General features: G+C 45.1%; 1 protein-coding gene across 3 annotated transcripts in view; it reads left to right on the top strand.

Moving 5' to 3' along the window:
- Positions 1–23261, top strand: part of TNFRSF21 (TNF receptor superfamily member 21) — a 69195-nt gene that overhangs the window by 17200 nt on the left and 28734 nt on the right. For 2 of the 3 annotated variants that reach the window (XM_021692042.1, XM_021692044.1), the window contains 2 exons: positions 2353–3001; positions 4537–5031. In XM_021692042.1, the coding sequence (XP_021547717.1) occupies positions 2353–3001; positions 4537–5031 (1144 nt within the window). Of the gene's footprint in view, positions 1–2083; positions 3002–4536; positions 5032–23261 lie in introns of those variants that run through there. The other variant, XR_006540476.1, reaches the window with a different exon arrangement.

Here is a 23261-nt window from a genome sequence, read left to right on the forward strand (position 1 = left end):
ACTGAAAAATCTGCTTAATGAGTGGGGAAGAGTGTGGGTGCCCTGGGATTTGGAGGCGGGTTTTGTGTGCTGCTGGGGGACCTCTGGTAATTTGGTAGTCAGGGGGCTGATGGATCCCCAACAAGGGTGTGCCCTGTGGAGAGAAGTGAAGCTGTAGGAAGACAAGCCCCAGCCTTATGCCTGGATGCGCGCATGCACACACACGCACACGCACACGCACATGCACGCACGCATGCGCGCGCACACACCGCTCTTCACCACCACCCTGTGCTCAGGGTATGTGTCTGGCTGACTGCCCAGCCTCCCTGCACAGGTAGGGGGCCAGACTCAGAGCCCAGGGCACAGCAGGGTGATGTTTGTTCCTGACCACCGCCCTCTGGCCAGATCTCCTGTTGCCTTCTCTGCTTTTAACTCGTTTGCACAAGTATAATCTGCCATGGAGGTTATTTATACATCTTTCAAATTCTAGAACCCCGTGGCCATCTAAAAGTGCTTTTGCACTTAGAAACTAGACGTAAAGGAACTCGGAGAAATACAGAGCAGAGGCGCTTTTGCGACCTCTTGGGTGGCTCCTTGGCGTCAAGCAGACTGGGAGGAGATTTGTCCTCAGATACTTGCTGAATGGAACCTGGGCTCCAGGCGATGGGGGTGGCTTTCTGCCTTCCATTTAATACACCTGCCAGGCGCAGAAGAGGGTGGCTGGGCTCATTTTGCAAATAGAAGGACCAAGATAAGGGAAGAAAGCCAGAAAGTGAAAAGGTGAGATAGTGCAGAATTTACTATAATCAAGCAGGAGATTTCTTTTTCTTCGGTCCAAGATACCATTAAGTTTCTTACTGAGAAAAATCCACCGCTAGCCTTTTTTTGTGTGTCTCACATTAAGGAAAAGCTGAATAGATTCTCACAAGCCAGAAGTTTGTTTTTAGTATTGTTGTTTAACTGGAGGCAGCTCTAGGATAGGGTAAGGGACTTTAAGGGAGATACTTTTGATTCAGATCGTTGAATTTTGAGGTGGAGGGGAACTGAATCTTGGGTTAACTTTCAAGGTGCTAAGGAGACAGGAACTCTGATCAATTTTTGGAGAAATTCTGGTTTTATTCTCTTAGTTCCTGGTACTAATTTAGAAGGAACTTGCCCTGATGGGTATCTGGTAGTATGGGACGGCCACTATTTTCTTTACACATAGCCGTTCTCCATTTTGTAGAAGGCCGTGGAAACTTCATCATTGGAACCTCTCAATCTTCATTCATGCAGAAAAGCTCTCTCTCCGTATTCATTCTTAAACATTTTCCCACTGCTCTCCAAAAGGACCTCAGGATTTACTACCACAAATATTATTTCCTTTCTCCCAAGTTTCCAGTCTGGAAGGTAGTATAAAATGCTGTCTAGCTGGGTGAGGTTTCTGTCCTATGAATTAAATTTACTTCTGTTGAGTCCCTGCTGGGCCCAGCTTTGTGCCTGGACTTCCTAGGTGTCTGCAGGTCCACGCTCCAGTGACCGTGGCCTTTAGAGGCTGAGCGAACAGGATATACCTCTAAAAGCATCAACTCTGTTGTTTAAAGCAAATTAAGAATGCCAAGGGCCTGCCTCTGTTTTGAAAATAAAACAAAACCAAAACCAAAAGATGTTTGGCTTTTTGCATAGACAAAATCTTTGAAAAACCCCAGCATTATCAGTTAACTCCATGTGGGTAATCTGGTGCTCTAGCAGAAGCAGCTTGAACACATTCCATCCTATTTCTCAGCTTTGTCCTGGTACTAAGGGATGGCAACTTAACATTTGTGTCATGGGAAGGAAGACAGGCTATTCAGCAAGTTATTTTCTTCTTGCATTAGGATTTTTCACTTCTACACAGCATTTTAAAAAATTGTTTTTAAATTTGAGGAAAAAATATTTTTTTTAAGTAAGCTCTACGTCCAACATGGGGCTTGAATTCATGACCCTGAGATCAAGGATCACATGCTCTACCAACTGATCCAGCCAGGCACCTCTATATAGCATTTTGAAAATGAACAACAAAGTGCTTACATGTTCATATTCTCAATTGATTTTTATAATCGATTTGAGCAGTACTGTCAGCTTCATTTGATAGACAGAAAAAAAGGAAGTTGAGGCAAAGGTCATGAAGCAAAACCAAAGCTTTGTAACTAGTAGGCCAGGCCCCAGGATGGAATCGGAGTCTTTCTTTCTACTGTGTCGCTCTAGTAGTGTTAAGAGGATGCAGTACTGGTCAGATCTTTAATGGGAATGATGGTGGTGGTGTTGGGATTGTTCCATCTTTTCTTCTCCTCTGTTCCTGTGTAACCCCTTCTTGGTTTTTGTCCCTTTTCCCTCCCCTTTTATTTCTTTCAGCTCGGATTCCTTAGCACCACCACTGCTCAGCCAGAACCGAAGGCCCCAAATCTCGTTGGCAAATACCGCCATGTTGACCGTGCCACCGGCCAGGTGCTAACCTGTGACAAGTGTCCAGCAGGAACCTATGTGTCTGAGCACTGTACCAACACGAGCCTGCGTGTCTGTAGCAGTTGCCCTGTGGGGACCTTTACCAGGCATGAGAATGGCATAGAGAAATGCCATGACTGTAGTCAGCCATGCCCATGGCCAATGGTTGAGAAATTACCTTGTGCTGCCTTGACTGACCGAGAATGTGCTTGCCCACCTGGCATGTTCCAGTTTAATGGTACCTGCGCCCCCCATACGGTGTGTCCCGTGGGTTGGGGTGTGCGGAAGAAAGGGACAGAGACCGAGGACGTGCGGTGTAAGCAGTGTGCTCGCGGTACCTTCTCTGATGTGCCTTCTAGTGTGATGAAATGCAAAGCATACACAGACTGTCTGAGTCAGAACCTGGTGGTGATCAAGCCGGGGACCAAGGAAGCAGACAATGTCTGTGGCACACTTCCGTCCTCCAGCCCGACCTCACCTGCCCCTGGCACGGCCATCTTTTCACACCCGGAGCACATGGAGTCCCATGAAGTCCCTTCCTCCACTTATGTTCCCAAAGGTAACTTAACCTCGTGTTACTTATTTCAAAAAGTCTTTGAGCCCAGTGGAACTACCAAAAATGGGCCTGAACCAAGGATGTTTTCTCCATTTTGTATATTCCAAAGTCACCCCTTGAAGAAGGGGCCTCCATTTTTGTGGCTAGTTTAATCTATGTTCTCTGGATATATTAGAAACATTTAGACTCAGATTTTCCATTAGCGGGGATCAAATATCTAAAAAACTAGGTCGCATCAAGCTTAAAAAGAAAGACTGAGAGAAATAAGGACAGTGCATGGCCTTATATAAGTCACTTCTTCAGGCCTTGGTTTCAAACTTGTCAAATACATGAGTGATTTAGATGTTCAAAGTTCCTTCCATATTCAAAGCTTTCCAACACGGAATCAATCCTGGATAGACACAGCCAGAAGGAAAGAAGGAAGGAAAAGAGGAGAAAAATACCATGATTGCCTAGAAGGGAGGGATAAATATTGGAACCAAGGTGGGGCATAAAAGGGGAAAGAAAGTTAGAACCTTTGGGAAATGAACAAGTTTGTAGCCTGTTGAAGATAACTGGCATTCCCATTTGGAAAATAGTAAGTTTAACTTTTTCGAATGATTTTAATTTTATTCCCTTCATCAAGTATCCTAGTTCTCCTCAGGATTTGGGGGCCTCAGGCAGAATACAAAATTTATTCTTTATTTTCAGATCCTTTTTGATTAATTTTCTTGAGGTGATAGCCAACTTGAGTTGTGCTTTCTAACATACTCTTCATGTGTGATTACATTGGACCTTCATGATAACTCTATAAGGAGGGCCTTACGACCACCATTTTGAAATGAAGAAACAGGCTCAGAGAGCTCCAATGGCCTGTCCAGGTTTTCTCAGGGACTGATGCAATCCAGGTCCTGTCTCTTGGGACTTGAAATCCCTGGCTCTCACACTCCTTAGTGAAGACTGCTGTGGAAGCTTCTTTGAAGGAAGTCCACTAAGCCACCAGCCCAAAACTTATCTCTTAATAATAGATCCTGAGAAAGGCCTGCCTTATTTTATTCACTGATTCATCTCACCGAAGCTTTCACTGGTCAGATTTGGATTTGAGTTTGAGCTCTTCTCCCTATCTTAGTCATATTCTCAATTTTACCATTGTATCTTGAAATGGCCAAAAGGTGGGAGAGGAAGAATAAAGGGATTAAATTTGAGCTAGTTTTGTGAACAATCGACACAATTTTAAGAGTTGACTAGACCCCTGAATGTACTTGAGTCTGCTGTGTATGTGAAGCATGGGGGAACCTGCTGTGAAGCTCAGATGTTGGATCCGTGAGGATGCTGTTGGTTTTGCCGTGAGGAAGTGAGTTTAGCTGTGAAGTTTAGTTTTTACTTTCCACATAAAGGTGCTGTTAAGAGTCTTTACAAAAGTGTGCAGTATAATTTATTCTTAAGCTCCAAAGTCCATCTCTTCTTTTATTATCTGGCCTGGCTTGGAGATGAGCAGGAAGAGGAGGAATATGCAGATCCCCAAATATAGAAAAGCTCTCCCCCCTCCTTTTTTCTAGGCATGAACTCAACAGAATCCAACTCTTCTGCCTCTGTTAGACCAAAGGTACCGAGTGGCATCCAGGAAGGGACAGTCCCTGACAACACAAGCTCAGCGAGGGGTGAGGAAGGCATGAACAAGACCCTCCCAAGCCTCCAGGTAGTCAACCACCAGCAAGGCCCTCACCACAGACACATCCTGAAGCTGCTGCCATCCATGGAGGCCACTGGGGGTGAGAAATCCAGCACGCCCATCAAAGGCCTCAAGAGGGGTCACCCCCGACAGAACTTACACAAGCATTTTGACATCAATGAACATTTGCCCTGGATGATTGTGCTTTTCCTGCTGCTGGTGCTTGTGGTGATAGTGGTATGCAGTATCCGGAAAAGCTCAAGGACTCTGAAAAAGGGGCCCCGGCAGGATCCCAGCGCCATTGTGGAAAAGGCAGGGCTGAAGAAATCCATAACCCCAACCCAGAACCGGGAGAAGTGGATCTACTACTGCAATGGCCATGGTGAGCCTTCTTTTCTCCTTGCTCACATATCCCACTGCCTTTCCTTTCTCAGTCCTCACTGCCTGAAAGAGGGGAAAGTGCAAAGCTTCTAGAAGCTCGTGTCTACCAAGTGCCATTTGGTCTAGTTGTGTTATGAAAAATGAGGTGGTCAGCATTGGATCTAGTACGTTCAGAGAGAATCACCACTCTGCCCTTTTCTCCCCTGGCACATTTAAAGGAGAATGTTGACACACCAGAGACCTGAGAATGACCTTTAGGGACTTGTTCACCCATGTCATTTAACAAGCAAGGAGGTAGCATTCGGGGAGGTTTGGCTGTGTCCTTGACCCGGGCTGGTTGTTTGTGCAGGACAGACAGGACTGACTCTATGTCTCCTCTGACCATTGACTACTGAAAAATTAGAGGGCAAAAAAACCAACTTGTCTTAATTAAGTCTGCCTTTTTGAATCTGAACCTTGCTTATAGATTCCTATCACTTTCTCCCATGTGCTTTTCGGCTCCTTGTATTTTTAGGATCCCATTTCTATCAGGAGGATAGGAAGGTCTTTTAGATTTTAGACACCCAAAGCTTAATATACCAGTTATCATCTGAGACTGGACCCTACGTCTTCTACCTAGCAGCCAGTGTGTGTTGATACAGGCTAGAATATTTCAGTTTTTCCTTTTCTGAAGACAAACAATAGCTTACAGAACTTGTCCCTGCAGTGAAATTTGGTCTGAAGACTGCAGTTTTTAGCTTGTGGCAGTAACTTCCCTTTCTTTAAGTCCTCAATGAGATATCAGCCCAAAGTTTTGATAATCTCCTTCAGGTGTCTCCTTTTTAAAGATAAAGGCATAAGCCTAATTTTCTAAAAAAGTCATTTGACCTTTTTTTGCATTGAGTCTTAAAAATGTTTATACCCTTTGCCCCAGTAACTTAATTTTTGTGAATCTGTCATAAAGGTATAAACCAGAAATACTTTTTTTAAAAAAGATTTAAGCACAAAGGTCTTAACCTTTTAACTCAGCATTATGTGTAATAAATAAGAATTGGAAATAAGTAAAGGTCTAGTTTTAGGGAAATGAAAAAGTAAATTATGGCATATCCATATAGTGGAATACTGTGTTGACATTGAAGATTTAATGGAGTTCTTTTTTTTTCCTTTTTACCCATGACATAGGAAAATATTAATACTAGGTTAAAGGAAAAACAACAAAACCAAACCAGGCTACACACTTTATACAATATAATCCCAATTCTCAAAACTTTGGGAAAAAGACTGAAGAGAAGTATGCCAAAATAAAAATAATGTTTCTTCTAGTTTGGTGGGATGTGGTGGAATTTATGTATGTTTCTTTTTCTTCTTTATTAATTTTCTGTTCTTTTCCCCAAATTTTCTATAGTAAGCACATGCAATTTTTATAATCAGATATTTAGAGAAAGTAAAAACAAAACAAAACAAAACAAAACCAAAACACCTCATTTTGCTTCCTTTTGCTAGTCTGTATGAACGACCAAACCAAGTGAAAATCAGACTGAAGCCAACATCCTACCTGGGATAGAGCCTGTATAGACTTGAATAAGACATCTCTTTGCTGGCAACCCATCTGGGGAAGGAAAGCTTCAATTTTCCCCTCCTTTTTAATAAAACATATTTTTAATTGGACGTCATTTCAGACTTCAGAAAAATTTGCAATAGTACAAAGAATACCAATGTATCCGTGCCCAGATTGAACTATTGTTGACTTTTGCCCTTTTGCTTTATTATTTGCTCTTTTTACATAAAAATACATGCAGACTTGATATAATGACATATGTATAATATAGACTAGTTTGTTACATATAATGTTATATAGTATGTATAATATAATGTTTTTTTTAAAGATTTTATTTATTTATTTGAGAGAGAGCATGAGCGAAGGGAGGGGCAGAGGGAGAGGGAGAGGCAGACTCCCCACTGAGCAGGGAGCCCGATGCAGGGCTCGATCCCAGGACCCAGGGATCATGACCTGAGCCGAAGGCAGATGCTTAACCGACTGAGCTACCTGGGTGCCCCTAATGTTTTGTAATATACAATATATAGTGTATATATACAGACTGTCCCTGACTTAATGATAGCTCAACGTAAGATTTGTTAACATTACAATGATGCCAAAATGATAGGCATTCAGTAGAAATCATACTTCAGATTACGAATTTTGATCTTTTCCTGGGCTCGTGATATGCCGTATGATCCTCTTTCATGATGCTGGGCAACAGCAGCTCCCAATCAGCCACGTGATCACAAGGGTGAACAACCAGTACACTTATAACTATTATGTACCCGGATAACCGTTTTGTTTTTCACTTTCAGTAGAGCATTCAATAAATTGCATGAGATATCCAACCCTTTATTTTAAAATACGCTTTGTGTTAGATGATTTTGCCTGATGTAGGCTAATAGGAGTGTTCTGAGCATGGTTAAGGTAGGCTAGGCTAATGTGTGATGTTTGGTAGATGAGGTGTATTTTTTTTTTTTAATTGAGAATAATGGGTTAGATGTATTACATGCATTTACGACTTAACTCTATTAAATGATATTTTCAGCCTGCACTGGGTTTATCAGGGTGTTACCCATCATAAGTCACTATTGTACATAGGTACAGTAATTTTTCTAAATCATCTCACGGCACTTTATGCCTAGATACTTCAGTACGTATTTCCTAACAATAAGGACAGTCTCTTTTTAAAAAAAAAAGGTCATTTTCAATCTCAATCAGTTTAACATGGATACGATATTTTAATTCACTGTCCATATTCCAGTGTTGCCAGTTGACCCAGTAAAGCCCTTGATTGATAACATCCCTTCGTCCTCTGGTCTAGGATCAGCCTAGGATCAGATATTTCATTGAATTGCCCTCTAAGTGGCCGGTCAGAACACTCATTCTGATCTGTCTAATTAGGAGAAAATTAGCAGAGAACATCCTGCTGGATTTGTAAATATCTGGAACTGTCCTCCCACTTTATTAAAGGAGTGACTCCATTCCTCTAGTGGTTGCACTTATGGATTAGATCTCGGACAGCTGTATTTCTAAACGCTCTTTTGCAGCCTAGTTGTCAGAATTCTTGAGAACACCGGGAGTTGTAGAAGTAAAACTGGGTCCAGCAGCAGAAAGCAGCCTAATGCAGTGAGTGACCTGAGACATTCTTATGGTCACTGTCACCTTGTAAACTTCCATGCCTGTGTCCTTGAAACAATATCCTGTTTCATAAAAAGAAGTGCTGAATCGAACAGAGCCTGGCCATGCCTCCTGCGATAGCAGTACCTGGGCAATATGCTTTTCCAGCTAAATCACGGTAGTCTCCTTCAGGTGTAACCACCTTTTCCCATAGTTTAACCTTTCCCCCGGTTTTTGCGTTGCTATGTTTATATTGAAGGTGTTTCTCCCCCGCCCCCACTAAGGAAGGTCTCTTCTTTCCAAATTGCTATTCTCAAAGGTACAACCAGGTAAGATCCCATTACAAAGAGAGGTTCTGTTTCATAAAAACTGTCCCAGGGGCTCAGAGAAGCCCCTAGAAACACTACCTGTTTGATCTGATCGCAGTGAGTTCTGGGCAGCAGATGATCCTGTATAATAAGATCTTTCTGTGGTCCTCATCCGTTTCCCACTGAATTGTTCATGAGGATGAGAGTGAGGATACAATCACCTAGCTCTGGGACGTGCTCTATGAGAGGTTGTGCAGGACCTCCCTTACCCCTGCCTACCTTCAGCAGACCTGGCCATGACCTTGATTGCCTTATAGACTGTCAGTGCTCTGAAGCTGGGCTATTGGTTCCCATCTTTGTCACCAACAAGAGCCTCTTCTCTATTAGGCCCCACTCACCCCTCTCTACCTACCATGGACTTAGGGTTTTTAAAGTTGAACTCTACAAAACTGCAATCCCACTTTCACGGAATGCTAGAGTTGGAAACACCAGATGAGACATTATGTGGCCAGGAGGATCGAAGAGCGAAGGTGCTGTGGTCCCTTGTATTCTTCCTTCCTTTCTGAAGTCACAGCAATGTTACGTCTGGTAGGTTGGGACTGTACTGTGGTTCCCTGTAATATGTCTCCTGCAGCAACAGAATTAGAAGTCCCTTCAGAATTTTTAGACACAAAAGTCTGTGTGAGAGTTTATTACCAGGTCCGAGTGTCATCAAGATGTAAGTCTATTGTTAATGCTCCATTTGCCATGTTTTTGTCACTTTTGAAAACCTTTAGTTCTTTCTGTAGTATAACCCCAACACAGTGAGGCAAGTGGTAGGTCCAAAATGGTCCATTTAAAGTTAAGAAGAGTGTGGGTTCACATTACTTGGGAGGTTACACGGGAAACAGTAGTTTTTGTTTTGTTTTGTCACAAAAGGCACAAAAGTAAAGATAGTGAAACTTGGTCTGTACCTAACCGGCCCTACGTTGCAAGGCGAGAGGCTCATATGATCTCAAAATAGTCGTGCCATTCACTTCCTGGTAACCATGGAAGGTCGAGAACTGTGGTCCAGTCCCCCTTGAGAACAGGGATGCTGAGGACGGCCATCAGCTGCTGCTCTCTCTTCACTGTTCCTTTATGGGCCATTTCTATTTACCTTCCCTTCCCTCCTCCCTCTTCTCTCTCCCTTCCCTACTTGTCTCTCTTTTCCCTTCCTTTATTCCCCCTTCCCTTCAACTATTTGCAAAAGGTGTGAAGTTGGCTTCCCGGCCAACCTGTTGGCCTAGGGCTCTGGAGGGGAAGTTTGAAAAGCAGGTCGAGGAGTAGAAATCCCCTGGAAAATGCTTGTACAGATGAGAGGAAATTCCCGAGAGGAGGGCCCTGCAAGGTGATAAAAGGAGCAAGAAATGGACAGTATTTCTCCCCGGTCATTTTTCCTTTTTCTCTGACTTCAGGCTCTGATGATAAAATGAGAGAAACAGGAATTGGATTTATCTCATTTGCACTGAGCTTAGTTCCTGATTAGCACATTCTTAGTCCCATGTCTTGGGGAGATAGTAAGCACTTGACAGGGGCAGCAATCCCTTCGGGGGTAGCTACTTCAAGCACATGACGTCTAAGGACAATGGCATCTCCTTTCAATGGACCGCAGAAGCGATAATGCAGGCAGGTGGCATACTCTTTCTCAAGCAGACTGTTTTGTAACCCCAGTAGCAAAAGGGTAAAGGACTCATTCTGTAGAACGAGGTTCTGAGATGCTCTTTCTTAATTCCTGTAGCTCTTATTGTGTGTCACCGTTTAATTGCTTGTGTGTATGTGGTTTATCTCCCCACATTGCTTGTAAGTCCTCAGAGAGCAGACTCTGGGTTTTATTTGTGTGACCCCATGCCTGGTCAATAGCACGGGGTCCTGGGAGGGGTGGTCTGGAGCCCGGCTGGCCCGTACGCTAGCCTACCCATGCTATGTAATTTAAAGGTAAAATAAGCTAAAATAAAAAATTCGGTACCTCAGTTGTACCAGCCACAGTTCAAAGGCCCGACAGCCACACGTGGCTACTAATTGCCATATTGGACAGGACGGATAGAAAACATTCCCATCATAGAAAGTTCTAGATAACACTAGTCGAGAGCAACGATGAACTAATTCATCTACTTAATCCTTTTCAAGGTTGGATTGTTTTCAACCCACTGAAATACTGGATTTTTTTTTTCCTTTTGACTTACAATAATATTTGGTGTTAGGGATTAAGGTGGGTTCTTGACACGACATTGCCATAGATACCAAGAATTCTTTTTTTTTTTTAAAGATTTTATTTATTTATTTGAGAGAGAGAGGATGAGAGAAAGCACATGAGAGGGGGGAGGGTCAGAGGGAGAAGCAGACTCCCCGCTGAGCAGGGAGCCCGATGCGGGACTCGATCCCGGGACTCCGGGATCATGACCTGAGCTGAAGGCAGTCGCTCAACCAACTGAGCCACCCATCTACGTGACCATTTTGCTGTAACCGAGCATATTGCCACCCCGCCGATGCCTGTCCCGGGAAACACTGCCCTTATTCAGAGCTAAAGGACGCTTCATGACAGCAGTGCTTTAAAATATGCAAAAAACAGCTACAAAAAACTGCTGATATTCCTCCATGTGATTTGCTTCTTCAGAGGGGAACACTTTGGCCCGTGGACACTGGGGAGCTGGGTGATGTGAAGAGAGAGAAAACCGCTAACTCGTGAACGCTTCAATGCTTGTGTTTAAGCAGAACGGAAATGGCTTAGTCTGGGGGGGAGCCTTAAGCAGAGAAGCCTAATGGGAGTCCTGTGGTTGGGGCAGAGGCGAGAGCGGCAGAGGTGGTGAAGACAAGGAGGCTTTGGGAGGAAAGCAGTATCACAAACTAGAAATGACATCCATAAAGCTGGGTTCTCAAATTCTAGATTTTCCATTCCCTGTCCATTTCAGTGAAGACCTTTTACTTCTCTGAGCCTCTGTTTATAAGGTTAGAAAAAAGGTGTTATCTTATGTGCTTAAGAGCAAAAACTCTGGAATCTGGTTCCACTTACTAGCTATGTGATCAAGGTCCAGTTGGTTAACCACTTGGTGTGGTATGTCGCTGGCCACCCAGCCAGTGGTCTGCAAAGTGCTAGTAGTGATGAGGGTGGTGATGATGGTGGAGATGACTCATCATCACCTCCGTCCTCTCTGGTAATCTCTCAGTTTCCTGATTCACTCACAGAAAGAATGACCCTGAAAAAGGCCAAAGTAGTCTCCTTTATAATGCATGCAGCTGCACTTAAGGAAGCAGTCTGGTTCTTCTTGGAGAGCTTCTTGAGTTCCAGACACTAGTGTTCCGCCTTATATTTAGCAGTAACTGTTGCCCAGTCTGTGGACTGCTGAAGGGATGAGTTATAAAACAGGACCGTCAGATACATGTGGGAGTGAGGAAAAGGTGGCAGTTACCCTGGAATTTGCTTACAAATTGCTCCATCCTTCCTCTGTCTCCTCCTGAAAAATACTAATTTTTACCTCAAGACCTCAGCCATTCACTTGCTACAATTTGTCTGTCGGGCGAACCAGAGCCATAGAGGGAGACAGAGTAGCTTGGGGTGCAATGTGCTCGCCTACCTTTCATCTGTTTGCTCGGGGAACCGATATACTTTGAGTGGAGAGAGGGGCCAAGAGAGACAGTAGATAGACGCCACCAGCTGTAGACTCCAGCGCACCCCAGCTGTCCTCAGAGAGAACCCCAGAGAGTGAATGGTTGTGAATACCTTCTTAATTCAGTGCCCAAATGGTGCTGTGGAGGAGAGTTGGAAGGAGGCATGCGGGACTGCTACACAGGGTAAGGATATCCCAAATGCAGTCCTTTTAACAAGTATGAGCTGGTTGAGCCGAGTCATGGGTTTCTTCTTCTTTTTTTAATTTTTTAAAATTTTTTTTAAAGATTTTATTTATTTATTTGACAGAGAGATAGAGAGAGAGCACAAGTAGGCAGAGAGGCAGGCAGAGGGAGAGGGAGAAGCAGACTCTCCACCGAGCAGGGAGCCCGACGCAGGGCTCGATCCCAGGACCCCGGGATCATGACCTGAGCCGAAGGCAGCCGCTCAACCGACTGAGCCACCCAGGCGCCCCTCATGGGTTTATTCTTCAGAGTCTGGGTTGCAGCCCACAGGCGGAGCCGTGGTGGCAGAAATGACCTTGGCTTATGAGACCTGAAGTCCGGATCTGGTTCTTCTCCTAAAAGGCTGCTCCGTCTCTTCCTGAAAAATACTAGGTTTTACCTCTCTTTGAATCTAGCTCTCTTTGAATCTCAACTTTGTTTGTAAAATGAGGAGACTTGAACCCCTCACCACAGGGACACCCGATTTCGATCTACGTGACCATTTTGCTGTAACCGAGCATATTGCCACCCCGCCGATGCCTGTCCCGGGAAACACTGCCCTGATTGATCCTGCGGGGTGCTGGCGGGTGGAGATAAGAGGCCAGGCTTCACCCCACGCAGATGCCGAGGAAGGACTGTGTGCTCGCTGCCGCACGGCAGAGTTTTCCCTCGTGCTTCCAGTAGAGTAAGGTCAGGGCAGTGCTTTTAAGAATTTCCACTTAAGTGAGGACACCGGGGGGGGGGTGGGGGGAGGCCCAGGAGAACGTGCAGTAACTGCGCATGCTTTTAGGGAGAGCGTGAGACATTTCGGTGGCATGGTAACGACTGAGCAGCTATTAGAGAACTGCTCTTAGGTCTTTCAGTCTCTTCAAGTGTGTCACCTCGATTGCAGCAGAGAAGCCGTGTCCAAGGCGCTCATGCATTTCTGAATTTTTATGCTGAGGGAGACCTTGGTCTCCTCCGATGGGCCAGGGAACCCCAGCCACAACAGAGTTCCTGAGAACAGCTTTGCACCTGGTAAATGCTTTCCTGCTTTGGACAAGTTACTCCACTCGTACAGGCTGGCAGGAGGCCAGCAGCTCATATCCACCTGTCAAGGGTGGGCAGCTCCTAGGATACATGTGTTTAGGCCGTATCTTCCTCTCAGTCTAACTATCAGTAAAGAAGTTCAGACTTTTGCTATACTGAAACCCTCTTTAACTTTCATGTATTCTTATTAGTTCTTATTACCTCATTAGTGTGAGCGTTACTGTCCCCTATAAAGAAGTTCTTAGGGGCACCTGGGTGGCTCAGTTGGTTAAGCATCTGCCATTGGCTCAGGTCATGATCCTGGGGTCCTGGGATCGAGTCCCGCATCGGGCTCCCTGCTCGGCGGGGAGCCTCTTCTCCCTCTCCCTCTGCCTGCCGCTCCCTCTGCTTGTGCTGTCTCTCTCTCTGTGTCAAATAAATAATTTTTTTTTTAAAAAGAAGTTCTTAAATTACACACTTACCGCAGATCATGTATCTCTGTAATTCATTGGGACTTTGTGCTTGAATTTTTGTAAGATAATCTAACAGTAATCCTTGAAGGTGTGGGAAAAATGTTTCCTAAGAGTGGAAGGCTGGGGTTACAGAAAGAATTTATTTCACTGTCCACAGGATTTTTCTTTAGCCAGGACAGCCATGAATTTCTTCAGGGAAAAATGCTATGAGGGATATCAGGTTGGAGAGGAGCTATTCTCCCTTTTAGTTACGCGTTTCTCCCTTTCTTTTTGGTCTTTTGCTGTATTATCTCCTGTTTGAGAGTTGTTGTCCAGATGTTGAATTATTTTCCTAAAGAGAAACTCAGTGGTCAATCTGCCTGATTCTTTGGCTGAAGTAGGGGACTATAGGATCTGAAGTAAACTTTTCCTGTTTGTAGCCAGGTTCACCTTTAAGGAATCCCAAGGCAAAAAAAAAAATTATTATTATTATTATTATTAAACTGCTTAACTTGTTATTTTTCATTTAATTATATGTAAGTGAACACGAAGTTCAAGGTACTGTCCTAGGACTAGGCTTTAGTGACATAAAGGGTATTTGTTTTAGGTTTCTTTGGAGAGAGCTTCAAGTTGGAGAGCAAGTTGGAGATCATGGAGAATTGTGTGTGTGTGTGTGTTTTGTGTGTGTTTGTGTCTAATCCATCATTTTACAGAAGCTGAAACTGAGTCCCAGGGAAGAACAGTGCCTTGCCCAAGGTTACGTGGCCAGTAGGGTGAGAGAAGAGACTAGGGCTGAGTCTCCTGACTCCTGGGACAGTGCTTTTTATATTTCACGTTGCCTCTCCACTCAGGGGACTACAGGGTACTGCTCAGAACCAGAGTTCTGGTTTGGAAGCTATTACTGCAGTTTCTTGAATGACAAAATGGAGAGGCTGTTCACCTGTGAGGCTACTGAAGGCTGCGGCTGGGGGTGCAAAAGAACTTAGCCCTTTGGCCTCAGGGATTCAGGAGTGGATGAGGGAGAAAGAGATGAAGGCGTGTTTCAGAGGGGAACATCCTCTGGTTTGTTTCTCCCTGGATTGCCTTCATGGGAGTGGTGATGGTCCATAGGTGGTCATTCAGTGTGGGGGGAGCGGAGGTGGCCGAGCATCTTCATTGGATGATTTCAGACTGGGGGAGGTGAAGGAGCTGATGGCTGGAGATGAATTAGATCTTGGCTGCAGGTGAAAGTAAAGAAATGCTTAAAACTCTCACAATCTACACGGAACCTTCCCACCTCGACCTTAAAGAGGCAAAATCATCCCCTCTTCATTTATCCTTTCTTTACACCCTCTTAGCCTGTCTCTCAGGCACTTGATCACCTTTCTGGTTGATCTTGACATTCTCTGACTTGAACTCAGTTTTACTTGAAGATGCCCTTGTCCAGGATTATTCTGTAAGCAAATTGCTCCAAGGTAACCTGTGTAAGGCCTTGCTATTGACACACTGGTTTGGGGGGAGAGAGAGAAATAATACTTCATGGTTATTGAATGCTTAGTGTGTGCCAGGCACTGTTCTATGGGATTTATAGGTACATTCTTATTTAATTCCTAGAACAACCTTCTAATGTCAGGATCATGCCCATTTTACACATTAAGAACATAGAGGCACAGAAAGGTTACGTGACCCGACAAAGGTCACACCTCAAGCCCGTGGTGAGCCAGGACTAGCATTCAGGCAGTCGGCCTTGGATTCTGAGCTGGGAACTAGTGTGCAACACCGCTGCTCACTCGTGTCTCTCCATTGTTTGGAGGAAGGGTGGAATGTGGGCAGACAGCTGAAACCTAGATTATCGCAAATATATGGTTGTAACAGATTTCTCCTTTATTTCCATTTGTCTCCTTTTCTATGACGCCATGAAGGGGAGTAAGGGTTGGCGGAAGACATATTCAGAAGATTTACGTTCAAAGAAGCAAGCAAGACTCAGGAAAGATGGGGTTGGTAACACCGTGCTTAGTCCCAGGAGGCGGCATGGTGCTGTGAGGGATGAGGCGCCGACGGGTCGGACTGGCCTGGGTTTTGACTCTCAGCCCTTACTAGGCAACTGTGCCAAGCTACTGAACCTCTCCTCAGTTTTTCTATCTGGAATGTGGACATAACTCCCGTCTCATGGGGTTGTTTCTGAGGATCGAATGAGATCATATGTAATATTGATCAGGCTGTGAGCTCTGCTTCTTTTTTTTTCTCTCTTTCCTCACGGGAAGGTCAGGAAGTTGAGCTGTACTCAGCATTCGTGGAGAGCTGAGGTCAGGGCGGAGGGACAGTTGTATCCGATCTACACAAGTAGAACTCCATTAAGGGTGAGACTTAATGAGTCATAGGCGCCAGGAGAAATGGCTGCAGAGAAAACATCTATACAAGAACATTGGCCATAACACGCCTCAAGGCCTGATTGAGCAGTACAAAAACAGCTTAAAAGGAACTGATGGTGTGGCATATGGCTCTGGTTCTCAGCATTCTCGAGGGTGAGACAAAGGACTTCTGCTCACTCAGCCTGCTCGTGTGGTGTGAGGAGTACTTCTGAGGCGATAGTGCGGCCTGGGGCCATGGGAGGGGGGAGCACGCCATGCCCAGGGGCAGGTGCAGTGGGGCAGCATTGGCTGTGAGGGAAGCTGTGCAAAGGGACGGAGCTTGTGGGGCCTGAATGGTGCTCACGGGTATGATGAAGGTCTTGGATTCAAGATCTCTAACGTCTTCCATTCTAAAATCCTATCCTTCAGTGTCGCAGAAACTGAATGGTGAGGTTAAACACAATCCACAACCAAACCGCTTCTGTATCTCAGGCTTGAAACCCCAAGATGAAGTTCAAGTGTAGAACAGCTGGCTTGGTGGTAAAACCTCTTATTTGCATTAACTTGATTGCATAACTTTATTTGTATAAGGCTGATATCCCAATCTGTATGTAAAAACTTTTCTTTGGGGAAACAGTGCTGCTTCAGAACCGGGACATAATTTGCTTGTGTTCTTATTTAAAAAGTTCAGACCCAGTCCTTGAACCAAGCTGCATTTTAGGTGTGGAGAGTTTCTGGTAATATATTTTTTGTTTCTTCCGTCCTGTCCCCTATCCACAACCCACTGCTCAAGCAAAGCAATACATGACATCTCACGTTACCTAGCAAACACGCAAAACCTTTCCCTTCTCATCTGCCTTGTCTTTAGGTCTTAGTCAGGAACAGCATTCTTGGTTCTGGGTCCTTATGAATCCCAATGATAGGCTTAGGAAATGTGTTTCCTTTCTTCCCAAATTGTGGTTCCTCCTTTAGGATGGGTCAGGTGTGGGAGAATTGGTCTTTGTGGTGGTTGTGAAGGAAACTCTTCTCTTGGATTCCCAGCTCTGCAGCCTTCCTCCTCTTTCCAGGGATGCAGTCCAGGTGGGATGGTATTTCTGGCATTAATCTTTCCTCAAGGTTGCAGTGACTGGTTAGGGGACAGAAGTTGAGTAACTGGAAGCTGTGCCCCATATGTATTTGAACAGTATCAGTATTCTCTTCCATCAGGTTTCAGGAATGACTTAAAACATTTCAACTGAATTATGAAAACTACTCTATGCAGCATTCCAAGAAGAACAAATGTGTGTTAGGAATTTGATAATAAGTACTTCTCCACTCTTTTTTTTTTCCTAAAGTGACACTGTGGGGTGTTTCTTAGTATTGACATAGGCAAGATCACGACGTGATTCTGGGATGCAAAGAAGACCTGTTACACTGTGATTATGAAATCTATTTTTCTAACGTTATAAGAGAGGTCTCTGCTGCCATTAAGTCTTGTTTACTTTTCTTCAACAAAGACTTATGCTGACCGAGCGCCATATCCTGCTCTAAGTATTTTCTAAATACTAACCTAATTTCCATAACCCTGGGACGTAGGCCACTATCATCACCACTTTGCAGATGGGGACACTGAGGCCGAGGGAGTAACTCACTCCAGGTCACACAGCTAGGAAGTGGCAAAGCCAGGTTTTAAACTTGGGCATCAGTCTGACTCTAGATACTGCCCCGTGATTCTTACAGTCTGGATTTCCCATGAATCACCTGAGGCTGGAAATGTCTAGGTTTCTATGGTTGATTTGTTTTTTTTTAGTCATGCTCCATTAAGAAAATGTTATTTCCCTTAGCAAAGCCCAGCTTGTTCTGAAGTAAAACAACTACAAAATTATCATCAGTAAGGAGTTGTCCTTTGTAGAAGTCACACTGGTTTCCTCTTTTTGCTTTTTTTTCTTCGATTGCTTGAAAGGGGAGAATTCGAAAGCCAGATACCCAATGGGCTCAAGGCTCCGAGGGTTCTTGGAAAAAATAAAGGCTGTGACCGATAAGTCAGAGGTGCTTTGCTAATCGGAAGTCACGTCTGTTGAACTTGGGTTTTCTCAGCCCCAGACAGCAGACAGCTGCGAGCAGAGAAACATTCCTGCTTTGCCCGAAGCCTCCTTGACTAAAAATTCCAGATGGCCCAAATTTCCTATGGGAAGTAGACTGGAAGTGTAACCACCGGGAAGCTGGGCTGAAGGGAGCGGATTGTTTCACTGAAGAGGTTGCTGTGTCCTTTGCCCTGTCCCCGGGGCTGCCCTACTGCAGTGATTTTCCAGTGGCTGCAAGAGGCTTCCCCCTGCCCCAGAACCCCTCACCCTACTGCCTTCACCTTTGCATCCAGTGATGCCACTTCCAGCAGACCGCACCTTTCTGTTTAACCGCTGAGGATGTCTGGGGATTATACAGCAGGCAGAACTGTTGCAGGAGAAAAGCCTCTTCTTATCACTGTAGCCTAAATAGCATTATCTCATGCCCAAAGAGGCCAGAGAGGGGCTTTGGCCCTGGGGTGTCACAGACGGCTGTCCCCCCACCCCAGGCTCGCCCACTGATGACGTCTTCCTCTAGGCTTTAGGGTATAAAAGGTATTTATTTTTAAATGCGTATTTTATTTTGTAACTTACCTAACTAACAGCTTTTGAATTTAAGCTATTTGGGATATTGAAAGACAAATCAGCATTCTCCCCCCACGTAGGACTAAAATACAAAAGGAAACAAACAAACAAACAAAATCCTTAAAAATGAGTGCCCTTGAATCAACCTGGTCAGGTGTTATGTAAGCAGATTTTGCCGAGGAGGAGGAATTTCTAGATTTCTGTTGATCGTTCTTCAGGAGTAACTGGTTGTTAACATTGCAGGGTGTGCACAGAATTTGACACATTGTGTGTTGATGGTATGTCGACTTTTAAAAAATAGGTGGGTTCAAGTTTACGTGTTTAAAAAATAGTGACTCTTACTATGTCTTACCAAATCTAAGACACCACTGATGGTGACATATCGTTTTCTTATATGCCACTGAGGAAGAAAACCCATCGTCACCAAGCTGTGAAAAGGCGTTGATTCAAATACGGGTTCAGATGTCTTAGAATCCGTGAACTATGGCAGTATCTTAGCCAATCTTGCGTCTTTTCCATAGGGTCTGACCACATGATTCTAACTGTACTGTTCAGTTTAGTTTCCTCTGCTTGGTCTCTTGGCAGCATTGAACACTCTTGATTTCCTTCTCCGCGAAACACTTCCTTACTTTGGCCTCCAGGACACTGTTCTCTGCTGGTCCTCCTCCCACCTCTCTGGCTATTCCTTCTTCATCTCCTTGGCTGGTTCCTCCTCTTTCACTTGACGTGTGAACAGTGGACAGCTCCAGGGCTTTTCTCCCTGCACATGCTCCCTCCTGTGGTGACCCAGACCTTTAAAGACCATCTATCTGCTGGTGATTCCCAAGTGCGTAGATCCAGCCTGGTTCTTGCACCTGAATGCAACATGCAAATACCCTCTCCCTTTGTGTGAACGACCCAGATGTCTAGATGCTCGACACCTAAGATGTCTAAACCAAATCCCAAAGCACACCCCCACGTCAGTCACCCATTGCAGAAAGAGCCCCCTCCAGCCTTCCAGTTGCTTAGGCCAGAACATTAGAGAGTGCCTCCTTCCCTTCTCTTGCACCCCGTAGTTAGCAAACCTGGTAGCAAATCCCATCAGCTCCTCCTTCAGAATATATACAGAAGTTGACCATTTCCTATCATTTCCACTATGGCCCCTCTGGCCCAAATGAAGTCAGTCCCCTCCCTTGGATGATGGCTGTGGGCTCTGACCGGTGGCTCCTCCTCTGCCTGTGACCTTTCCATGTATTCCTGACACAGCAGCCAGAATGATCCCCCCCAAATGGAAGTCACATAGTGCCATTCAAGATTGAGACATTGAGACTTTTTTAATAGTCCCCACGGACTTTTTGTTGCATGCAGAGTAGCAGCCTCAAGACCCAGTGCAATCTGTACTCCCCATTTGTCTCTCAGCCTGTGACCCCCGTCACCCTCCCCCTTTGCCCGCTGGCTTCCACCACACCAGCCCCCCTGCTCCTCCTCGTGCATGCCAGCGCCCTTCTATCCCGCAGACGTGCTGTTCCTTCGGCCTAGGAGTCCATTCCCTCACAGAACCTGCATGACTTGCTATCTTACCTCCTTTAGGTCTTGATTCAAATGTTACCTCAGCGAGGCCGCCTTTTAGCTTTGAGGAAGAAGGCCCCATATCTAAAATGGCAGTCCTGCCCTCCCATCCCTGGTCCCTGCTTTATTTTTCTCTTCAGCAGGCCTCACTATCTATCACTAAATATTTTATTACTTCCCGTGTCCCCCAGGAGAATGCAGCCTTCACGAGGAAAGGCTTTGGTTTTGCTCCGTGTCCCACCATGCCCCCAGAGCCTAGGATAGTGTCCGGGGATGGAGTCACTGCTCTATACATTTTTGTTGGATAAATAAACGAACAACTTCAGACACAGACTAAGACCAGGAGGAAGGAGGGATTTTTGGCTTTGTGTTTTTTGTTTTTCTCCATGGAGTGAAATAAAAGGTTATTGGTTTTCCTTATCGCATCAGTGGCATCTGGTTTTTCCATCTGGAAAATTGTCTACTGTTTTGATAGAACTTGTCATTGGTGAACAGTCCATCATTAGCTTGATGAGACAGACCTTTGCACAGGTTTGTCAGTAGCTTAGGGAATTCATCTGAACTTACGATGATTGTCCATTGAACCTTCAATAAGATAGTGATTAATTCTGCTTTAGAAGTCACTTTTTGGGTTAAAATGAAGTCTAAGCAGTTCCTCTAACATTTGTACTTCAACTAGGGAAGGGGTATTTTTAACTTGGGGCATTCTGAGCTCCCAAGCGCTGATAAAGCAGTTTCCTGTGTGATGTATTGGGAGTGATCCCTGTTGATAGCCCATTTTTAAATCATCCTATGATATACTAGTTACTACAAAACACATGCGCATGTTTCGAGTTTGTTGCTTTTAGAAGCACTTACTGTGTAATCAGGCCAGACAGACCTTGGTCTAGACAGCTGCTCTCTGCAGGGGCAGAACCCAGGAGACTTTTCTTCTGGTGCCTGACATGGACGTGGTGGACCACCCTGATGGGGAGGAGGGCACCGCCAGATGGAGAGGCTCCTGCACAAGAATGGGGTTCCTGTGCCAGGAAGCCCAGCTTCTACCCATCGGGGACCACATGAGATTGATCTGGCATGGCTTCACGACAAGGGTGTGTTGGCATGTGGCCCCCCAGGTTCTCAATGGCTGCAGCCGTAGAGATTAATGAGATGATAAAAGGTGTGTGTAGGGGCAAGAGGGGAAGCTGACAAAAAAGGCTCCCATTCATTCATTCATTCATCCATTCAAGATATTCATTGTATTCCTAGTATGTGCTAGGCTCTGGGAGGTGATGGAGATAATGATAGTCAAAGTTGACATGGGGCTTGGGCAGAAGGTGGTCAGAAAAGACATCAGTGAGGACATGACCATTGTATAGGGAAGAACATCAATTCTAGGAAGGCTAAAGCCACACTTGTATTCAGATTTCAAACTTGACATACATTGCTCTGTACATACATTGGATGTGCTGCCCCTGTACCTGCCGTTTAGAAGCCTGAGGTCACAGCATGTGCTAATAAAGAGCAATGTCTGGGGGGCAGGAATTAGGGTGATGGTAGAAGGGAGAGAACCTTGAGCTCATTGTCTCCTGTGTTTTGTGTGCCTCACAGGAGACTGCTTTGTGTAGAGAAACCAGTATGGGGATAACTGTGGAGTCATCTGTCCTGGGAGGAGGTTGTGTATTCATTACCTCGATGGGAATTTTCTCATTATTTGTCCCTCTGTCTCTCTTTCTAGAAGAATAATGAGAACTGACATTACATTTCACAAGCATTGGGAGATGCTGTGGGAATACTTGAATTTTTTAAATGATGAGAATTTGGTACCATCATATGGTGGTACCATAAGTTTGGTACCAAAGTCTATAACCTGCTCATGTCTCCCATGAACCCATTCTGTGCGAAGCCGGGTGCAGAGCGTGAAACGGGGTGCTGTGTTGTGCGTTATAAATGGCCTTTGTTTACTCGGGCTCTGTCATCACTGTCCTTCAACCCTCACCCAGCAAGGCTTTAATGTGGGTTCTTAAGGATGGCACTCATTTCAGGTGTTTATCTCTACAAGGAAAGAGCTCTAATACCTTCTCTGATGATAAAGGTCAATTCAGGTTTTTATGAAAAGAGGTGGAACTCTTTTTTTTGCATACTGGAGCTGACATGGAGCTTAAAAAATTGAGCCTCAAATTAATGTTGTCACCCCGATAAGATCTTCAGGGTGGTGGTGCCCCTTTTGACATGTACTAGTGAGGTGCCGGAAAGCACAGGAAGCCAGGATTGTGGCGCTTGCCTTCATCATCCAGTACCTACAGTCTCCTGGCGCTAAAACCCATGTCTGCAAAACTCCCGCCACCTTTTAGGTCCATTGCCCTGATGACTTGTCGGTGCAGAGATGGCGGGGATGGAGGAAGCGAAACTGATGTGCGCTCAGACTCTTGGCTTGCTGGTTTTACTACGTGATCCCATAAATCGCCTTACCTACCCTATGAGAGGAGAGGTGGTGTTGTCCTTTTATTGATGTGGACACTGAAATCGTAGAGGTGCTCGTTTTTCAAAGTCACACAACTGACAAGTCATGGCATTTGAATCCATAGCTCGTGATGGCCAAGTTCATGATCTTTCCACTACCTGCCCCTTACAATTCAAAAGCTCTGTCCTGGGGCCAGGGCCACCTTCTCGCACACAGCTCCTGGCGCGAACAGCGTCTGGTGGATAAGGGCTTGCTTGACTCCTGTGACGATTTCTTTCTTTCTTTTTTTTTTTTTTTTAAAGATTTTATTTATTTATTTGAGAGAGAGAGAATGAGAGACAGAGAGCATGAGAGGGAAGAGGGCAGAGGGGGAAGCAGACCCCCCGCTGAGCAGGGAGCCCGATGGGGGACTCGATCCCGGGACTCCAGGATCACGACCTGAGCCGAAGGCAGTCGCTTAACCAACTGAGCCACCCAGGCGCCCGTGATGATTTCTTTAGAAGCTTCATTCTCGGAGCTCTAGGACC

Source organism: Neomonachus schauinslandi, chromosome 8 (assembly GCF_002201575.2).
Source record: "Neomonachus schauinslandi chromosome 8, ASM220157v2, whole genome shotgun sequence".
In the NCBI taxonomy this organism is placed as follows: domain Eukaryota; kingdom Metazoa; phylum Chordata; class Mammalia; order Carnivora; family Phocidae; genus Neomonachus; species Neomonachus schauinslandi.